The 18,765-nt window shown below is 49.1% G+C and overlaps 1 protein-coding gene across 2 annotated transcripts in view; it reads right to left on the bottom strand.

Annotated features, from left to right (window-relative positions):
- The window catches only part of LOC134984118 (zinc finger protein OZF-like), a 31,206-nt gene extending 21,864 nt beyond the window's left edge, over positions 1-9,342 (bottom strand). For both annotated transcript variants that reach the window (XM_063949745.1, XM_063949746.1), the window contains exons 1-5: positions 9,265-9,342; positions 6,508-6,699; positions 5,986-6,064; positions 5,770-5,867; positions 5,403-5,610 (exon numbers count right to left, since the gene is read on the bottom strand). In XM_063949745.1, the coding sequence (XP_063805815.1) occupies positions 5,403-5,610; positions 5,770-5,867; positions 5,986-6,028 (349 nt within the window). In that variant the 5' untranslated portion in view covers positions 6,029-6,064; positions 6,508-6,699; positions 9,265-9,342. The remainder of the gene's footprint in view (positions 1-5,402; positions 5,611-5,769; positions 5,868-5,985; positions 6,065-6,507; positions 6,700-9,264) is intronic.
- Positions 9,343-18,765: the final 9,423 nt, after the last annotated feature.

The raw sequence follows: 18,765 nt of genomic DNA, 5'->3' as shown, positions 1-18,765 counted from the left end.
GACATTCACTAGTTCCCTAGGAGAATTATATAGTACCCCAGGCTAGGATTCTCTCCAGATTGTGGTCCACAATTTAGATATTCGGTGAGTGGCAACTGTTGAAAGTCCCTCTTTTAAGCACACTGTGCAAGCTTTTTCATGCAGACAGGGATTTTTTCAATCTCACCATAACAGGTTGGGTCCAAAGTGGTAAGGGTTAAGACCCTCGGTGCCATGGATAACCCAAACGGCAGCGTCTGGAACTGATAGGGATAATTATAACTCCCTTTTTTCGAAGGAGTATCATCATTTCGGCCATTACCTTGGTAAATACCCTCGGTACCGTGGACAGACCAAACGGCAACGTCTGGAATTGGTAATGACATTCCTGTACCACAAACCTGAGGTACTCCTGGTGAGGAGGGTAAATGGGGACATGCAGGTAAGCATCCTTGATGTCCAGTGATACCATGTAATCCCCTTCCTCCAGGCTTGAGATAACCGCCCTGAGCGATTCCATCTTGAACTTGAATCAATTTATATATGTGTTCAAGGATTTCAAATTTAAAATGGGTCTCACCGAACCGTCCGGTTTCGGTACCACAAACATTGTGGAATAGTAACCCCTTCCTTGTTGAAGGAGGGGCACCTTGATTATCACCTTTTGTGAATACAGTTTGGTATAGCCTCTAACAGTGCCTCCCTGTCGGAGGGAGTTGTCGGTAAGGCAGATTTTAGGAAACGGGCGGGGGGGGGGGGGGGGGGGGGGGGTCTCGAATTCTAGTCTGTACCCCTGAGATACTACCTGAAAGATCCAGGGATCCACTTGTGAGCGAGCCCACTGTGTGCTGAAATTCTTGAGACGGGCCCCCACCGTACCTGGGTCCGCCTGCGAAGCCCCAGCGTCATGCTGTGGACTTGGCGGAAGCGGGGGAGGACTTCTGCTCCTGGGAGCTGGCTGTCTGCTGCAGCTTTTTTCCTTTACCTCTGCCTTTTGGCAGAAAGGACGCGCCTCTCACTCGCTTGCCCTTATGGGGCCGAAAGGACTGTGCTTGATAGTACGGTGCTTTCTTTTGTTGGGGGGCAGCTGTCGCCGTGGAAACGAGGTCCGACAGACCTTCCCTAAATAACTTCTCCCCTTTATAAGGCAAAACTTCCATGTGCCTTTACGAGTCGGCATCACCTGACCACTGCCGAGTCCATAACCCTCGCCTGGCGGAAATGGACATAGCACTTACACTTGATGCCAGCCGGCAAATATCCCTCTGTGCATCACGCATGTAGAAAAGCGCATCTTTTATATGCTCTAGAGTCAGTAATATATTGTCCCTATCCAGGGTATCAATATTCTCTGTCAGGGAATCTGACCACGCAGCCGCAGCACTATACATCCAGGCTGAGGCGATCGCTGGTCGCAGTATAACACCTGTATGTGTGTATATACACTTTAGGATAGCCTCCTGCTTTCTATCAGCAGGTTCCTTTAGGGCGGCCGTATCCTGGGACGGTAGTGCCACCTTCTTTGACAAACGTGTGAGCGCTTTATCCACCCTAGGAGGTGTTTCCCAACGTGACCTATCCTCTGGCGGGAAAGGGTACGCTAACAATAACCGTTTGGAAATTACCAATTTCTTATCTGGGGAAGCCCACGCTTATTCACATACGTTATTTAATTCCTCAGATGCAGGAAAAACTACGGGTAGTTTTTTCTCACCAAACATAATACCCTTTTTAGTGGTACCTGGGGTAATGTCAGTAATGTGTAAAACATTTTTCATTGCCTCAATCATGTAACGTGTGGCCCTATTGGAAGTTACATTCGTCTCCTCGTCATCGACACTGGAGTCGGTATAAGTGTCGACGTCTGTATCTGCCATCTGAGGTAGCGGGCGTTTTAGAGCCCCTGATGGCCTTTGAGACGCCTGGACAGGCACAAGCTGAGTAGCCGGCTGTCCCATGTCGTCAAACCTTTTGTGTAAGGAGTTGACACTTAAAACGTAATTCCTTCCATAAGTCCATCCACTCAGGTGTCGACCCCGCAGGGGGTGACATCACATTTACAGGCATTTGCTCCGCCTCCACATAATTTTCCTCATCATACATGTCGACACAGCCGTACCGACACACAGCACACACACAGGGAATGCACTGATAGAGGACAGGACCCCACAAAGCCCTTTGGAGAGAGACAGAGGGAGAGTATGCCAGCACACACCAGAGCGCTATATATACTGGGATATCACTATACAGAGTGTTTTCCCTTATAGCTGCTTTTATATCATACACTGTGCCTAAATTTAGTGCCCCCCCTCTCTTTTTTACCCTTTCTGTAGTGCAGGACTGCAGGGGAGAGCCAGGGAGCGATCCTTCCAGCAGAGCTGTGAGGGAAAATGGCGCCGGTGTGCTGAGGGAGATAGCTCCGTCCCTTTTTAGGGTGACTTTTTCCCGCTTTTTCTGGAAATCTGGCAGGGGTTAATTTACACCTATATAGCCCTTTGGACTATATATGGTGTATATTTGCCAGCCAAGGTGTCTTATTGCTGCTCAGGGCGCCCCCCCCCCCCCAGCGCCCTGCACCCATCAGTGACCGGAGTGTGAGGTGTACATGAGGAGCAATGGCGCACAGCTGCAGTGCTGTGCGCTACCTTGTTGAAGACTGAGAGTCTTCTGCCACCGATTTTCTGGACCACTTCTTGTTTCTGGCTCTGTAAGGGGGATGGCGGCGCGGCTCCGGGAACGGACATCGAGGTCGGGCCCTGCGTTCAATCCCTCTGGAGCTAATGGTGTCCAGTAGCCTAAGAAGCCCAAGCTAGCTGCAAGCAGGTAGGTTCGCTTCTTCTCCACTTAGTCCCTCGTAGCAGTGAGCCTGTTGCCAGCAGGTCTCACTGAAAATAAAAAACCTAACAAATACTTTCTTTCTAGCAGGCTCAGGAGAGCCCCTAGTGTGCATCCAGCTCGGCTGGGCACAAAGATCTAACTGAGGTCTGGAGGAGGGTCATAGGGGAGGAGCCAGTGCACACCAGGTAGTCCTAAAGCTTTCTTATTTGTGACCAGTCTCCCGCGGAGCCGCTATTCCCCATAGTCCTTACGGAGTTCCCAGCATCCACTAGGACGTCAGAGAAATATGTACTAGTGGCCCCACATGGGCAGCACCAGAGGTGTAAGGTCTAGCCAAGGGCCGTGGCAGCAGCACCCTCCACCCAAGACTTTCCAGATAGTGGGCATGTCCAGCATCAAGGGGGAAGTTAAAAATAAATAAAATTACATATTATGAGCACATTATATGGTACACCTTCAGAATTTAGGAAACTATATCATTCTTTAGGTAGATATATTTTCTTGCTTATTACACCAACCGTATCCCAATCACTATTCACTCAATCTTATATGTCAGCAGGCAGACAGAGCATACACTAGATCATCTGCAATCACAGGCTAAGTGGCAAAGTCATTTTCATATATGCAAATTATTTTGTATCTTATTCATTATGTCTATAAAAAGGATCACGTCCTCAAACAAAACAGGCCCCACAGGTGCGTCGGCCTACCAAGAATCTTCCTTGCAAGCCCTATGGCCAATCCGCCTCTGCCCACAGGTGCACCATGCTCCAAGCAGGGGCCAGGGAAGATTTCTTCCAGTTGATGAGCCACCCGTGGGCTTGCAGAAACTGGATAGTCATATGCAGATGGCGTAGGAGAGTTTCTGGGGAATTTGCCAGGATCAACAAGTCGTCCAGGTATGGTAGGATCCTGACCACTTGACGGCGGAGCACAGCCGTCATGACCACCATAACCTTGGTGAAGACTTGCGGAGCCGTGGTCAAACCAAAGGGTAACGCCCAAAATTGGTAATGGAGGTTGCCAACCGCAAACCTCAGGTATTGCTGATGCGACATTGCAATGGGAATATGCAGGTAAGCATCCTGTATGTCCAGGGAGACCATATAATCCCCAGGTTCCAATGCCAGAACAATAGAGCGAAGAGTTTCCATACGAAACTTGGAGACCTTCACAAATTTGTTCAAGGACTTGAGGTTGAGAATGGGCCGGGAAGACCCATTCGGTTTCGGGACTAGGAACAGCGGTGAATAGTACCCCTTGCCTCTCTGAGCCAGAGGCACCTGTACTACCACTCCTGTGTCCAGTAGGGACTGTACCACCGAATGAAGAGTTTTTGCCTTTACCTGATCCGAAGGGATGTCTATCAGGCAAAATCTATGAGAGGGGCGATTTTTGAAAGATACGGTGTAACCTCAAGTGACGACTTCCCGTACCCAGGCATCGGAAGTGGTCTTCAACCATTCCTGGGTATACCCTAGAAGTCTCCCCCCCCCCACCCTAGGATCCCCCATGCGGCAGGCAATTTAGTTTTGGAAGCAGGCTGACGGGTAGCCCAGGCCAGTTTGTGCTTATTTGGTTTGGAAGTGCGTACCTGTTTCGAGTACGCCTGACCCATTGCTTACCCTGAAGGACAAAGGAGTACTCTTAGCCTTCGGCAACGAAGGGGCAATACTAGGTAAACACATTGTTTTAGCAGAAGCTAAGTCAGCCACTATCTTATTGAGGTCTTCTCCGAAAAGAATGTCTCCCTTAAACGGGAGTACCTCCAGGGTTTTCTTAGAAGACAGATCCACAGACAAGGACTGCAACCATAGAATCCGGCGAGCCAGTATGGACGTAGTAGAAACCTTGGCCGCCAGAATACCTGTATCCGAAGCCGCCTCCTTAATGTAATGACACGCTGTGACAATATATGACAAGCATTGTCTAGCATGATCAGAAGCGTTGGACGGCAACTCCGCCTCCAGCTCCTGAGCCCACGCGTCCACAGCTTCTGCAGCCCATGTCGCGGCAATTGTGGGCCTATGTGCAGCACCTCTTAGAGTGTAAATTGCCTTTAAACAACCCTCCACACGCTTATCCGTCGGCTCTCTCAGGGACGTGACAATAGTTACGGGCAGAGCTGAGGATACCACCAGCTGCGCCACCTGCGAATCCACTGGCGGGTGTGATTCCCAATTTTTACTTAGCTCCGCAGCGAGGGGGTAGCGAGCCAGCATCTTCTTGTGAGGCGTGAATTTCTTTAAAAAGCTATTTCCTGGGGCTGCAGCACCCGTGTTGTATGCCTGCTTACTGCATGGCACCAACTACAAAACTGAGCTCCTGTGCACAAAGGTGGGGTTATAGAGGAATGGCGCTATGCATTCTGGGAAGAAGGTCAAAGCTTTGAGCCTGTTGGTGCATCGGATCAAGAGCCTACTCTACATCCCAATGTCATTCCCTGTGGAGCCCAGTGTACCCCGCAGCAGAAATACATATTCCACATTAGTCTGTACTGACAGAGGAGGGTGTAGGATAAGAGATTGCTGTAGTGACTGAGGAAGGAGAATATGTGACTTCTGTAATAAGTGTTTATTACTCACCTGTGCTGATATCTGTAGGGATCTCCTCCTCCTTACACTGCTGATCACCCCTCACATACGTCTCTTCTTCTCCCTCTGTATCTTCTGCCTTTATATCAGTCACATACGACTCTTCTTCTCCCTCTATATCTTCTGCCTTTATATCAGTCACATACGTCTCTTCTTCTCCCTCTGTATCTTCTGTTTTAATATTAGACAGACGTTCTACCTACAAATAAAATAACAAAACCTATAATGACATTTGCATACAGTCAGGTTAAACTGAGGTGAAACAATATAATATCAGTGTATAAGACGCACAGCTCCTCTACAGATCATATAGTGACAGTCACTTTGGTATATTGGGGAGACCCTAAATACCGCCTACCTGATCTTCCTGTGGGATCCTGTGATTCTCCTCTGTACAATCCTGGGAATACAGGGGACGGGGACATCTCTCTGGGGTATCTCTGTTACTGGGCCCATCTATAGGAGACACACAGTGACTGAGTACAGTGTATATATGTGATTATCAGGTGATGTGTGTATATAGGGGCCCCCATACCTGCTCTCCCCTGTACAATACATGACAGTCTCCTCTTACCCAGTGATGTGAGGGGCCGGTGATTCTCCATCATCACGTCCATGTAAAGACCCTTGTGTTCCTCTATATACTCCACCTCCTGCATGGAGACATAGACAGTGACATCCTGACACCTTATAGGAACCTGACACACACAGTGATACAGTCATCACCCAGACACATCCCCTGGTGTTACTGTATAATGCTCCATTCCCAGCAGTCACCTCTCCAGTCATCACCCAGACACATCCCCTGGTGTTACTGTATAATGTCCCATTCCCAGCAGTCACCTCTCCAGTCATCACCCAGACACATCCCCTGGTGTTACTGTATAATGTCCCATTCCCAGCAGTCACCTCTCCAGTCATCACCCAGACACGTCCCCTGGTGTTACTGTATAATGCCCCATTCCCAGCAGTCACCTCTCCAGTCATCACCCAGAAACATCCCCCCGGTGTTACTGTATAATGTCCCATTCCCAGCAGTCACCACCCAGACACGTCCCCTGGTGTTACTGTATAATGTTCCATTCCCAGCAGTCACCTCTCCTTTCAGCAGCTGAATGATCTTGTTGGTGAGTTCCAGGATCTTCTGGTCACTGTGTCTCTCATGTATCAGTGAGTGAGGTGGAGGCACTGTGATGGGGCTGTGGGTCGTGCTTAGTCCGCCTGACACACGAGGATGGCTGCTGGGTGTCTCACACTCACCAGATATCTTCTTCACTACTGTGTAACCCTGCAAAATGGGGAGACATCAATATAGCTGCAAATACTCCCAGATCCCCTCACTTTCCCCAGACACGTCCCTGTATTATTACTAGAGATATAAGTTATGTCACGGTGATGCTCACAGATCCCCTCACCTCCCCAGTCACGTCCCTGTATTATTACTAGAGATATAAGTTATGTCACGGTGATGCTCACAGATCCCCTCACCTCCCCAGTGATATTTCTGTATTATAGCTATAGATATAAGTGATGTCATAGTGACACTCCCAGATCCCTTCACCTCCCCAGTCATGTACCTGTACTACAACTATAGATATAAGTGACATCACTGTGATGGTCCCAGATCCCATCACCTACCCAGTCATATTCCTGTATTATTACTATAGATATAAGTAATGTAAATGTGACGCTCCCAGATCCCCTCACCTCCCCAGTCATGTCCCTGTATTATTACTATAGATATAAGTGATGTCACTATGATGCTCCCAGATTCCCTCACCTCCCCAGTCATGTCCCTGTATTATTACTATAGATATAAGTGATGTCACTGTGATATTCCCAGATGCCCTCACCTCCCCAGTCATGTCCCTGTATTATTACTATAGATATAAGTGATGTCACTGTGATACTCCCAGATCCCCTCAGCTCCCCAGTCATGTTCCTGTATTATTATTATTAGTATTATAGATATAAGTGATGTCACTGTGATATTCCCAGATGCCCTCACCTCCCCAGTCATGTTCCTGTATTATTATTATAGATATGTTATGTCACTGTGACACTCCCAGGAGTCTGATATACATTTACTTCATACTGCTCCAATTATCAGCTGATACACATGCCAGGGATATTACGGTCTCTGCTTTAATACATCCTAGATTTTGAGCAATGGCCCTCATTCCGAGTTGATCGGTCGCAAGGCGAATTTAGCAGAGTTACACACGCTAAGCCGCCGCCTACTGGGAGTGAATCTTAGCTTCTTAAAATTGCGACCGATGTATTCGCAATAATGCGATTACTAACTACTTAGCAGTTTCAGAGTAGCTCCAGACTTACTCTGCCTGTGCGATCAGTTCAGTGCTTGTCGTTCCTGGTTGACGTCACAAACACACCCAGCGTTCGCACAGGCACTCCCACCGTTTCCCCGGCCACTCCTGCGTTTTTTCCGGAAACGGTAGCGTTTTCAGCCACACGCCCCTGAAACGCCGTGTTTCCGCCCAGTAACACCCATTTCCTGTCAATCACATTACGATCGCCGGAGCGAAGAAAAAGCCGTGAGTAAAATTACTTTCTTCATAGTAAAGTTACTTGGCGCAGTCGCAGTGCGAACATTGCGCATGCGTACTAAGCGGATTTTCACTGCGATGCGATGAAAAATACCGAGCGAACAACTCGGAATGAGGGCCAATATTTCCAATCCCCACAGTATCCCTTATCCAAAATGCTTGGGACCAGAGGTATTTTGGATATTGGATTATTCCGTATTTTGGAATAAATTGCATACCATAATGAGATATCATGGTGATGGGACCCAAGTCTAAGCACAGAATGCATTTCTGTTACATATAGACCTTATACACACAGCCGGAAGGTAATTTTAGCCAATATTTTATTATAACTTTGTGCATTGAACAAAGTTTGTGTACATTGAGCCATCAAAAAACAAAGGTTTCACTATCTCACTCTCACTCAAAAAAGTCTGTATTTCGGAATATTTGGATATGGGATAATCAACCTGTAGTAATAATAATAACGACACTAAAGGCTGCACCCCAGTATAACAATAATAACAGATGTATTTAAAAGCAGGACACCACAGACCATTCCTCCTGTATTGTAGGAAATCACCATCACTCCCAATGTATAATAATAATACCAGGACAGCACAAGATGCTGTCCCTGTATAATAATAACCGTACACAAAAACCTGCTCCCCCTGTATAACACTAATAACAACACACCCCATTCTGCTCTCCCTTTATATTAATAATAAAATCACACAATAGGCTGTTCCCCCAGAAAAAATATAATAGGACACTACAAGTCGCTCCCCCTGTATAATAATAACAGGACACCACATGCTGCTCCTCTGTATAATAATAATAACAGGACACCACAAGCTGCTCCCCCTGTATAATAATAATAATAACAACAACAGGACACCACAGGCTGCTCCCCCTGTATAATAATAATAACAGGACACCACAGGCTGCTCCCCCTGTATAATAATAATAACAGGACACCACAGGCTGCTCCCCCTGTATAATAATAATAATAATAATAACAGGACACCACAGGCTGCTCCCCCTGTATAATAATAATAACAGGACACCACAAGCTGCTCCCCCTGAATAATAATAATAATAACAGGACACCACAGGCTGCTCCCCCTGTATAATAATAATAACAGGACACCACAGGCTGCTCCCCCTGTATAGTAATAATATCAGGACACCACAGGCTGCTCCCCCTGTATAGTAATAATATCAGGGCACCACAGGCTGCTCCCCCTGTATAGTAATAATATCAGGGCACCACAGGCTGCTCCCCCTGTATAGTAAGACGCCATTACCTGATCTCCACGTACACTGCGAGGCAGCAAGCAGTCGATGAAAACTCACTTCCTGTATGTGGAACGCACAGTCCGGAAGTAAGGTGGAACGCACAGTCAGGAAGTAGGGCATGATTGGCAAAGGCTGCTTTCTGGTTATTGGCCCCTCCCCTCTACACCACGCCCGCACCTCCGCCCCCAGTAATATTTAAACCATAAAAGTCCTCAGTGCAGGAGGCCGGCGGCCATTTTCTTGTAGACCAGTCCGGCAGCAGCAATAAGAACAAACCGCAATAGATTCCCTGACGGTCTAGTGACGTCAGGAGCGGCGGCCATTTTCCCCTGGTCTGAGCTCCGCCTTCCTTCTATCATTCCCACAAGGCAGCAGGAGCAGAGAGCAGCCATTGCTGTGTCTGGCAGCAGGTAATGATATTATTATTATTATTCTATAGGCTGAGCAGCTCTGGTGTCAGGTTCTGTACTACAGGGGGAGCAGCCTCTGGTGCCTTGTTATAGTGCAGCTGGAGCAGCCTCTGGTGCTGCATTATCCCTGTACAGGTGGCTGACACTCTAGTGTCCTATTACTGTAATACAGGTGACGCAGACCCCGCCGTTACCGTGATACAGGTGGAGCAGACCCCGCCATTACCGCAATACAGGAGGTGCAGACCCCGCCGTTACCGTAATACAGGTGGCGCAGACCCCGCCGTTACCGTAATACAGGTGGCGCAGACCCCGCCGTTACCATAATACAGGTGGCGCAGACGCCGCCGTTACCGTAATACAGGTGGAGCAGACCCCGCCGTTACCGTAATACAGGTGTCGCAGACCTCGCCGTTACCGTAATACAGGTGGCGCAGACCCCGCCGTTACCGTAATACAGGTGGCGCAGACCCCGCCGTTACCATAATACAGGTGGCGCAGACGCCGCCGTTACCGTAATACAGGTGGAGCAGACCCCGCCGTTACCGTAATACAGGTGTCGCAGACCTCGCCGTTACCGTAATACAGGTGGAGCAGACCCCGCCGTTACCTTAATACAGGTGACGCAGACCCCGGCGCTAACGTAATACAGGTGGTGCAGACTCCGACGTTACCGTAATACAGGTGGCGCAGACCCCGCCGTTACCGTATTACAGTGGCGCAGACCCCATAGTTACCGTAATACAGGTGGCGTAGACCCCGTAGTTACCATAATACAGGTGGCGCAGACCCCGTAGTTACCATAATACAGGTGGCGCAGACCCCGCCGTTACCGTAATACAGGCGTTGCAGACCCCGCCGTTACCGTAATACAGGCGTCACAGACCCCGCCGTTACCGTAATACAGGCGTCACAGACCCCGCCGTTACCGTAATAAAGGTGGCGCAGCCCCTGCCGTTACCGTAATACAGGTGGCGCAGACCCCGCCGTTACCGTAATACAGTGGCACAGACCCCGCCGTTACCGTAATACAGGTGGTGCAGACCCCGCCGTTACCGTAATACAGGTGGAGCAGACCCCGCCGTTACCTTAATACAGGTGACGCAGACCCCGGCGCTAACGTAATACAGGTGGTGCAGACCCCGACGTTACCGTAATACAGGTGGCGCAGACCCCGCCGTTACTGTATTACAGTGGCGCAGACCCCATAGTTACCGTAATACAGGTGGCGTAGACCCCGTAGTTACCATAATACAGGTGGCGCAGACCCCGTAGTTATCATAATACAGGTGGCGCAGACCCCGCCGTTACCGTATTACAGTGGCGCAGACCCTGCCGTTACCGTAATACAGGAGGTGCAGACCCCGCCGTTACCGTAATACAGGTGGTGCAGACCCCGGCGTTACCGTAATAAAAGCGGCTTAGACCCCGGAGTTAAAGACCCCGGCGTTACCGTAATACAGGTGGTGCAGACTCCGGCGTTACAGTAATACAAGCGGAGCAGACCCCGGAGTTTAAGACCCCGGCGTTACCGTAATACAGGTGGCGCAGACCCCAGCTTTACCGTAATACAGGTGGCGCAGGCCCCGCCGTTACCGTAATACAGGTGGCGCAGAGCCCGCCGTTACCGTAATACAGGTGACACAGACCCCGCCGTTACCGTAATACAGATGGCGCAGACCACGCCGTTGCCGTAATACGGGTGGAGCAGACCCTGCCGTTACCGTAATACGGGTGGCGCAGACCCCACCGTTACTGTATTTCCATAAATGGAGCATTACAGGTGTTGTGTGTTGTGTCCTTTGGCATTGTACTATACAGGGGGAGCGACCTGTGTTGTATTAATATTCAGGGGAGCAGCATGTGTTGTCATAATATACAGGGGTAGCGGCCTGTACTGTCATAATATACAGGTGGAGGGTCCTGTGGTGTCTTATTATTATTATATAGGGTGAGCGGCATGTATTGGCTTTCTATATTAGCATCCTGTGCTGTCCTAGTATACAGGGGGAGCGGCCTGTGTTGTCTTATTATACAGGGATAGCATCCTGTGCTGTCATAGTATACAGCGGGAGCGGCCTGTGTTGTCATAATATACAGGGGTAGCATCCTGTGCTGTCATCGTATACAGGGGGAGCGGCCTGTATTGTCATAATAGACAGGGGTAGCATCCTGTGCTGTCATATTATACAGGAGGAGCGGCCTGTGTTGTCATCCTGTGCTGTCATAGTATACAGGGGGAGCGGCCTGTATTGTCATAATATACAGGGATAGCATCCTGTGCCGTCATTGTATACAGGGGAGCGGCCTGTTCTGTCATAGTATACAGGGGCAGTGGCCTGTGTTGTCATAATATACAGGGATAGCATCCTGTGCTGTCATACTATACAGGGGGAGCGGCCTGTGTTGTCATAATATACAGGGGTAGCATCCTGTGCTGTCATCGTAAACGGGGGGAGCGGCCTGTATTGTCATAATATACAGGGGGAGCATCCTGTGCTGTCATAGTATACAGGAGGAGCGGCCTGTGTTGTCATCCTGTGCTGTCATATTATACAGGGGGAGTGGCCTGTGTTGCTATGATTTACAGGGGTAGCATCATGTGCTGTCATGGTATACAGGGGGAGCGACCTGTGTTTTCATAATATACAAGGGTAGCATAATGTGCTGTCATAGTATACAGGGGGAGCGGCCTGTATTGTCATAATATACAGGGGTATCATTCTGTGCCGTCATTGAATACAGATGGAGCGGCCTGTGCTGTCATAGTATACAGGGGGAGGGGCCTGTGGTGTCTTGTTACTATTAATATATAGGGAGAGCAGCATGTATTGGCTTTCTATACAGAAGGAGTGGCCTGTGCTGTCATTGTATACAGGGGTAGCATCCTGTGCTGGCATAGTATACAGGGGGAGCGACCTGTGTTGCTAAAATACACAGGGGTAGCAGTCTGTGTTGTCATAGTATACAGGAGGAGCGGCCTGTGTTTTCATAATATACAAGGGTAGCATCCTGTGCCGTCATAGTATACAGGGGGAGCGGCCTGTGTTGTCATAGTATACAGGGGGAGCGGTCTGTATTAACATAATATACAGGGGTAGCATCATGTGCTGTCATAGTATACAGGGGGAGTGGCCTGTGTTTACATAATATACAGGGGTAGCATCATCTGCTGTCATATTATACAGGTGGAGCGGCCTGTGTTGTCATAATATACAGGGGTAGCATCCTGTGCCGTCATTGTATACAGGGGTAGTAGCATAATATACAGGGGCAGCGTCCTGTACTGTCATAGTATACAGGAGGAGCGACCTGTGTTGTCATAATATACAGGCGGAGGGGCCTGTGGTGTCTTGTTACTATTATTATATAGGGAAAGCAACATGTATTGGCTTTCTATACAGAAGGAGTGGCCTGTATTGTCATAATATACAGGGCCAGCGTCCTGTACTGTCATAGTATACAGGAGGAGCGACCTGTGTTGTCATAATATACAGGCGGAGGGGCCTGTGGTGTCTTGTTACTATTATTATATAGGGAAAGCAGCATGTATTGGCTTTCTATACAGAAGGAGCGGCCTGTATTGTCATAATATACAGGGGTAGCATCCTGTGCCGTCATTGTATACAGTGGGAGCGGCCTGTGTTGTCATAGTATACAAGGGGAGCAGCCTGTGGTATCTTGTTACTATTATATAGGGTGAGCCGCATGTATTGGCTTTCTATACAGAAGTGGCCTGTGCTGTCATAATATACAGGGGTAGCATCCTGTGCCGTCATTGTATACAGGAGGAGCGGCCTGTGTTGCTGTAATATACAGGGGCAGCATCCTGTGCTGTCATAGTATACAGGGGGAGCGGCCTGTATTGTCATAATATACAGGGGTAGCTTCCTGTGCTGTCATAGTATACAGTGGGAGCGGCCTGTATTGGTCATACTATACAGGGGGAGCGGCCTGTGCTGTCATAGTATACAGGGGGAAGTGGCCTGTGTTGTCATAATATACAGGGGGAGCGTCCTGTGCTGTCATAGTATACAGGGGGAGCGGCCTGTATTGTCATAATATAGAGGGGTAGCATCCTGTGCCGTCATTGTATACAGGAGGAGCGGCCTGTGTTGCTGTAATATACAGGGGCAGCATCCTGTGCTGTCATAGTATACAGGGGGAGCGGCCTGTATTGTCATAATATACAGGGGTAGCTTCCTGTGCTGTCATAGTATACAGTGGGAGCGGCCTGTATTGTCATAATATACAGGGGTAGCATCCTGTGCTGTCATAATATACAGGGGTAGCATCCTGTGCTGTCATAGTATACAGGGGTAGCATCCTGTGTTGTCATAGTATACAGGGGTAGCATCCTGTGCTGTCATAGTATACAGGGGGAGCGGCCTGTATTGTCATAATATAGAGGGGTAGCATCCTGTGCCGTCATTGTATACAGGAGGAGCGGCCTGTGTTGCTGTAATATACAGGGGCAGCATCCTGTGCTGTCATAGTATACAGGGGGAGCGGCCTGTATTGTCATAATATACAGGGGTAGCTTCCTGTGCTGTCATAGTATACAGTGGGAGCGGCCTGTATTGTCATACTATACAGGGGTAGCATCCTGTGTTGTCATAATATACAGGGGTAGCATCCTGTGCTGTCATAATATACAGGGGTAGCATCCTGTGCTGTCATAGTATACAGGGGGAGCGGCCTGTATTGTCATAATATAGAGGGGTAGCATCCGGTGCTGTCATAGTATACAGGGGGAGCAGCCTGTGTTGTCATAGTATACAGGGGGAGCGGCCTGTGCTGTCATAGTATACAGGGGTAGCATCCTGTGCCGTCATTGTATATAGGGGGAGCGGCCTGTGTTGTCATAATATACAGAGGGAGCCGCCTGTGTTGTCATAATATACAGGGGTAGCATCCTGTGCCGTCATTGTATACAGGGGGAGCGGCCTGTGCTGTCATAGTATACAGGGGTAGCATCCTGTGCTGTCATAGTATACAGGGGGAGCGGCCTGTGTTGTCATAATATACAGAGGGAGGAGCCTGTGTTGTCATAATATACAGGGGTAGCATCCTGTGCCGTCATTGTATACAGGGGGAGCGGCCTGTGCTGTCATAGTATACAGGGGTAGCATCCTGTGCCGTCATTGTATACAGGGGGAGCGGCCTGTGTTGTCATAATATACAGAGGGAGCCGCCTGTGTTGTCATAATATACAGGCGTAGCATCCTGTGCCGTCATTGTATACAGGGGGAGCGGCCTGTGCTGTCATAGTATACAGGGGTAGCATCCTGTGCCGTCATTGTATACAGGGGGAGCGGCCTGTGTTGTCATAGTATACAGGGGTAGCATCCTGTGCCGTCATTGTATACAGGGGGAGCGGCCTGTGCTGTCATAGTATACAGGGGCTGCGGCCTGTGTTGTCATAGTATACAGGGGTAGCATCCTGTGCCGTCATTGTATACAGGGGGAGCGGCCTGTGCTGTCATAGTATACAGGGGTAGCATCCTGTGCCGTCATTGTATACAGGGGGAGCGGCCTGTGTTGTCATAATATACAGAGGGAGCTGCCTGTGTTGTCATAATATACAGGGGTAGCATCCTGTGCCGTCATTGTATACAGGGGGAGCGGCCTGTGCTGTCATAGTATACAGGGGGAGCGGCCTGTGCTGTCATAGTATACAGGGGGAGCGGCCTGTGCTGTCATAGTATACAGGGGGAGCGGCCTGTGCTGTCATAATATACAGGGGGAGTGGCCTGTGTTGTCATAATATACAGAGGGAGCCGCCTGTGTTGTCATAATATACAGGGGTAGCATCCTGTGCCGTCATTGTATACAGGGGGAGCGGCCTGTGCTGTCATAGTATACAGGGGTAGCATCCTGTGCTGTCATAGTATACAGGGGGAGCGGCCTGTGTTGTCATAATATACAGAGGGAGCCGCCTGTGTTGTCATAATATACAGGGGTAGCATCCTGTGCCGTCATTGTATACAGGGGGAGCAGCCTGTGCTGTCATAGTATACAGGGGTAGCATCCTGTGCCGTCATTGTATACAGGGGGAGCGGCCTGTGTTGTCATAATATACAGAGGGAGCCGCCTGTGTTGTCATAATATACAGACGTAGCATCCTGTGCCGTCATTGTATACAGGGGGAGCGGCCTGTGCTGTCATAGTATACAGGGGTAGCATCCTGTGCCGTCATTGTATACAGGGGGAGCGGCCTGTGTTGTCATAGTATACAAGGGGAGCAGCCTGTGATGTCTTGTTACTATTATATAGGGTGAGCAGCATGTATTGGCTTTCTATACAGAAGGAGTGGCCTGTGTTGTCATAGTATACAGGGGTAGCATCCTGTGCCGTCATTGTATACAGGAGGAGCGGCCTGTGTTGTCATAATATACAGAGGGAGCCGCCTGTGTTGTCATAATATACAGGGGTAGCATCCTGTGCCGTCATTGTATACAGGGGGAGCGGCCTGTGCTGTCATAGTATACAGGGGGAGTGGCCTGTGTTGCCATAGTATACAGGAGGAGCGGCCTGTGTTGTCATTATATATGGGGGGGGTGGCCTGTGTTGTCATAGTATACAAGGGGAGCAGCCTGTGATGTCTTGTTACTGTTATATAGGGTGAGCAGCATGTATTGGCTTTCTATACAGAAGGAGTGGCCTGTGTTGTCATAATATACAGGGGGAGCGTCCTGTGCTGTCATAGTATACAAGGGGAGCGGCCTGTGTTGTCATAATATACAGGGGTAGCATCCTGTGCTGTCATAGTATACAAGGGGAGCGGCCTGTGTTGCTATAATATACAGGGGTAGCATCCTGTGCTGTCATAGTATACAGGGGAGCGGCCTGTGTTGTCATCCTGTGCTGTCATAGTATACAAGGGGAGCAGCCTGTGGTGTCTTGTTACTATTATATAGGGTGAGCAGCATGTATTGGCTTTCTATACAGAAGGAGTGGCCTGTGTTGTCATAATATACAGGGGTAGCATCCTGTGCCGTCATTGTATACAGGGGGAGTGGTCTGTATTAACATAATATACAGGGGTAGCATCATGTGCTGTCATAGTATACAGGTGGAGCGGCCTGTGCTGTCCTAGTATACAGGGGGAGCGGCCTGTGTTGTCATAATATACAGGGGTAGTATCCTGTGCCGTCATTGTATACAGGGGGAGCGGCCTGTATTGTCATAATATACAGGGGTAGCATCCTGTGCCGTCATTGTATACAGGGGGAGCGGCCTGTGTTGTCATAATATACAGGTGTAGCATCCTGTACTGTCATAGTATACAGGAGGAGCGGCCTGTGTTGCTGTAATATACAGGGGTAGCATCCTGTGCCGTCATTGTATACAGGAGGAGCGGCCTGTGTTGCTGTAATATACAGGGGTAGCATCCTGTGCCGTCATTGTATACAGGAGGAGCGGCCTGTATTGTCATAATATACAGGGGTAGCATCCTGTGCCGTCATTGTATACAGGAGGAGCAGCCTGTGTTGCTGTAATATACAGGGGTAGCATCCTGTGCTGTCATAGTATACTGGGGGAGCGGCCTGTGTTGTCATAATATACAGGCGTAGCTTCCTGTGCTGTCATAGTATACAGTGGGAGCGGCCTGTGTTGTCATAGTATACAGGGGGAGCGGCCTGTGTTGCTGTAATATACAGGTCTAGCATCCTGTGCCGTCATTGTATACAGGTGGATCGGCCTGTGCTGTCATAGTATACAGGGGTAGCATCCTGTGCCGTCATTGTATACAGGGGGAGCGGCCTGTATTGTCATAATATACAGGGGTAGCATCCTGTGCTGTCATAGTATACAGGAGGAGCGGCCTGTGTTGCTGTAATATACAGGGTAGCATCCTGTGCTGTCATAGTATACAGGGGGAGTGGCCTGTGTTGTCATAGTATACAGGGGTAGAATCCTGTGCCGTCATTGTATACAGGGGGAGCGGCCAGTGTTGTCATAGTATACACGGGGAGCGGCCTGTATTGTCATAATATACAGGGGTAGCATCCTGTGCTGTCATAGTATACAGGAGGAGCGGCCTGTGTTGCTGTAATATACAGGGGTAGCATCCTGTGCTGTCATAGTATACAGGGGGAGTGGCCTGTATTGTCATAATATACAGGGGTAGCATCCTGTGCTGTCATAGTATACAGGAGGAGCGGCCTGTGTTGCTGTAATATACAGGGGTAGCATCCTGTGCTGTCATAGTATACAGGGGGAGCGGCCTGTATTGTCATAGTATACAGGGGTAGCATCCTGTGCCGTCATTGTATACAGGGGGAGCGGCCTGTATTGTCATAATATACAGGGGTAGCATCCTGTGCTGTCATAGTATACAGGAGGAGCGGCCTGTGTTGCTGTAATATACAGGGGTAGCATCCTGTGCTGTCATAGTATACAGGGGGAGCGGCCTGTATTGTCATAGTATACAGGGGTAGCATCTTGTGCTGTCAAAGTATACAGTGGGAGCGGCCTGTGTTGTCATAATATACAGGTCTAGCATCCTGTGCCGTCATTGTTACAGGGGTAGTGGCATAACTATAGTTTTTTCATTGGTATGCTACGCTGGGCTTTCTGGCTTATGCTGGTGTTTTGGGGTGCCACACCCTGCACCTAGATATAGCGCTAGGGACCCCAAATATACAGAGACGCCTTGATGCGGCTTTGGGGCTTATTCACACATTTGCTCAAATATGTGTAACGAAGATCTCTGAATTCTATTATCATGTGGGATTTATATCTGGTTACGGTTATCATTCAGGGTACTGGGGGAAACCAATTGCCTTTCTTTCTTGCTCAGAAATACCCCTCCCTTTCGAGCACCTGAATGATATCACTAAGCTAATTGAGCATCTACCATTATATATGTTTGTAGTGGCATAATATACAGGGGTATCGTCCGGTACTGTCATAGTATACAGGAGGAGCGACCTGTGTTGCCATAATATACAGGCGGAGGGGCCTGTGGTTTCTTGTTCCTATTATTATATAGGGTGAGCGGCATGTATTGTCTTTCTATACAGAAGGAGTGGCGTGTGTTGTCATAATATACAGGGGTAGCATCCTGTGCTGTCATAGTATACAAGGGGAGCG

The sequence above is a fragment of the Pseudophryne corroboree genome, assembly GCF_028390025.1.
Source record: "Pseudophryne corroboree isolate aPseCor3 chromosome 3 unlocalized genomic scaffold, aPseCor3.hap2 SUPER_3_unloc_37, whole genome shotgun sequence".
Classification (NCBI taxonomy): Eukaryota; Metazoa; Chordata; class Amphibia; order Anura; family Myobatrachidae; genus Pseudophryne; species Pseudophryne corroboree.
Note: the sequence above shows the minus strand (reverse complement) of the source record. Positions and strands in the feature narration are given on the sequence as shown.